Genomic DNA, 601 nt, shown 5'->3' on the forward strand with positions numbered 1-601 from the left:
GGTACAGCAGCCTCTCTCCTTGGAAGGACACTGGAAGCACTGCTCCTGTCCTTAGCCATCCCCTGCTTTGCTCCTGCCATAGCCACCCCTTAGACTTTGCCCTTGGATGCAACAGAGCATGCAGGCATTTTGCACCAACCTACTGGGAGCTGCTGGGTACCTCCATTGTGCCGGCAAGCAAAGGCCATAGTGCTGAGAGAGCAGCCCCAGGTATTCGCAGGTGACCTCCTGGGGGGTGCCAGGCACACAGGGAGCACGGTCCCCTGGCCCCCCATGTCTCAAGTACTCACCTAGAGCAGTGATGGACACCGGGGTGCCCGTGTGCCGCTCCCCAACCATCTGCCACTCCCCATCCAGCGTCCGCATCCACTCGGCCACCCGGCACTCGTAGTGGCCCTCATCTGCCTTGATGCTGTTGAAGATCTCCAGGGTGAAGGAGCCGGGCCGGACCTGCTCCACCTGGATGCCCCCATAGCTGCTGCGCTCGGTGTAGGAGGGGCCTGGCTGCAGTGTGCCCTCCCGATCCAGACGCACAATTTCACTGCGCCGGTTCAGCTTGTCCACCAAGTGCCAGGCAACAGAGAGGCGGGTCTGGGGGCCC

General features: G+C 62.4%; 1 protein-coding gene across 1 annotated transcript in view; it reads right to left on the reverse strand.

The window, feature by feature from the left end:
• The window catches only part of IGSF3 (immunoglobulin superfamily, member 3), a gene marked incomplete at its 5' end in the record, with an annotated part of 63,251 nt that overhangs the window by 26,578 nt on the left and 36,072 nt on the right, over positions 1-601 (reverse strand). The window contains 2 exon segments of the mRNA XM_010011994.1: positions 291-594; positions 596-601. The exon segment at positions 596-601 is cut by the window's right edge and continues 101 nt beyond it. Coding sequence (XP_010010296.1) covers positions 291-594; positions 596-601 — 310 coding nt within the window.

Source organism: Nestor notabilis, unplaced genomic scaffold (assembly GCF_000696875.1).
Source record: "Nestor notabilis isolate BGI_N333 unplaced genomic scaffold, ASM69687v1 scaffold5453, whole genome shotgun sequence".
Classification (NCBI taxonomy): domain Eukaryota; kingdom Metazoa; phylum Chordata; class Aves; order Psittaciformes; family Psittacidae; genus Nestor; species Nestor notabilis.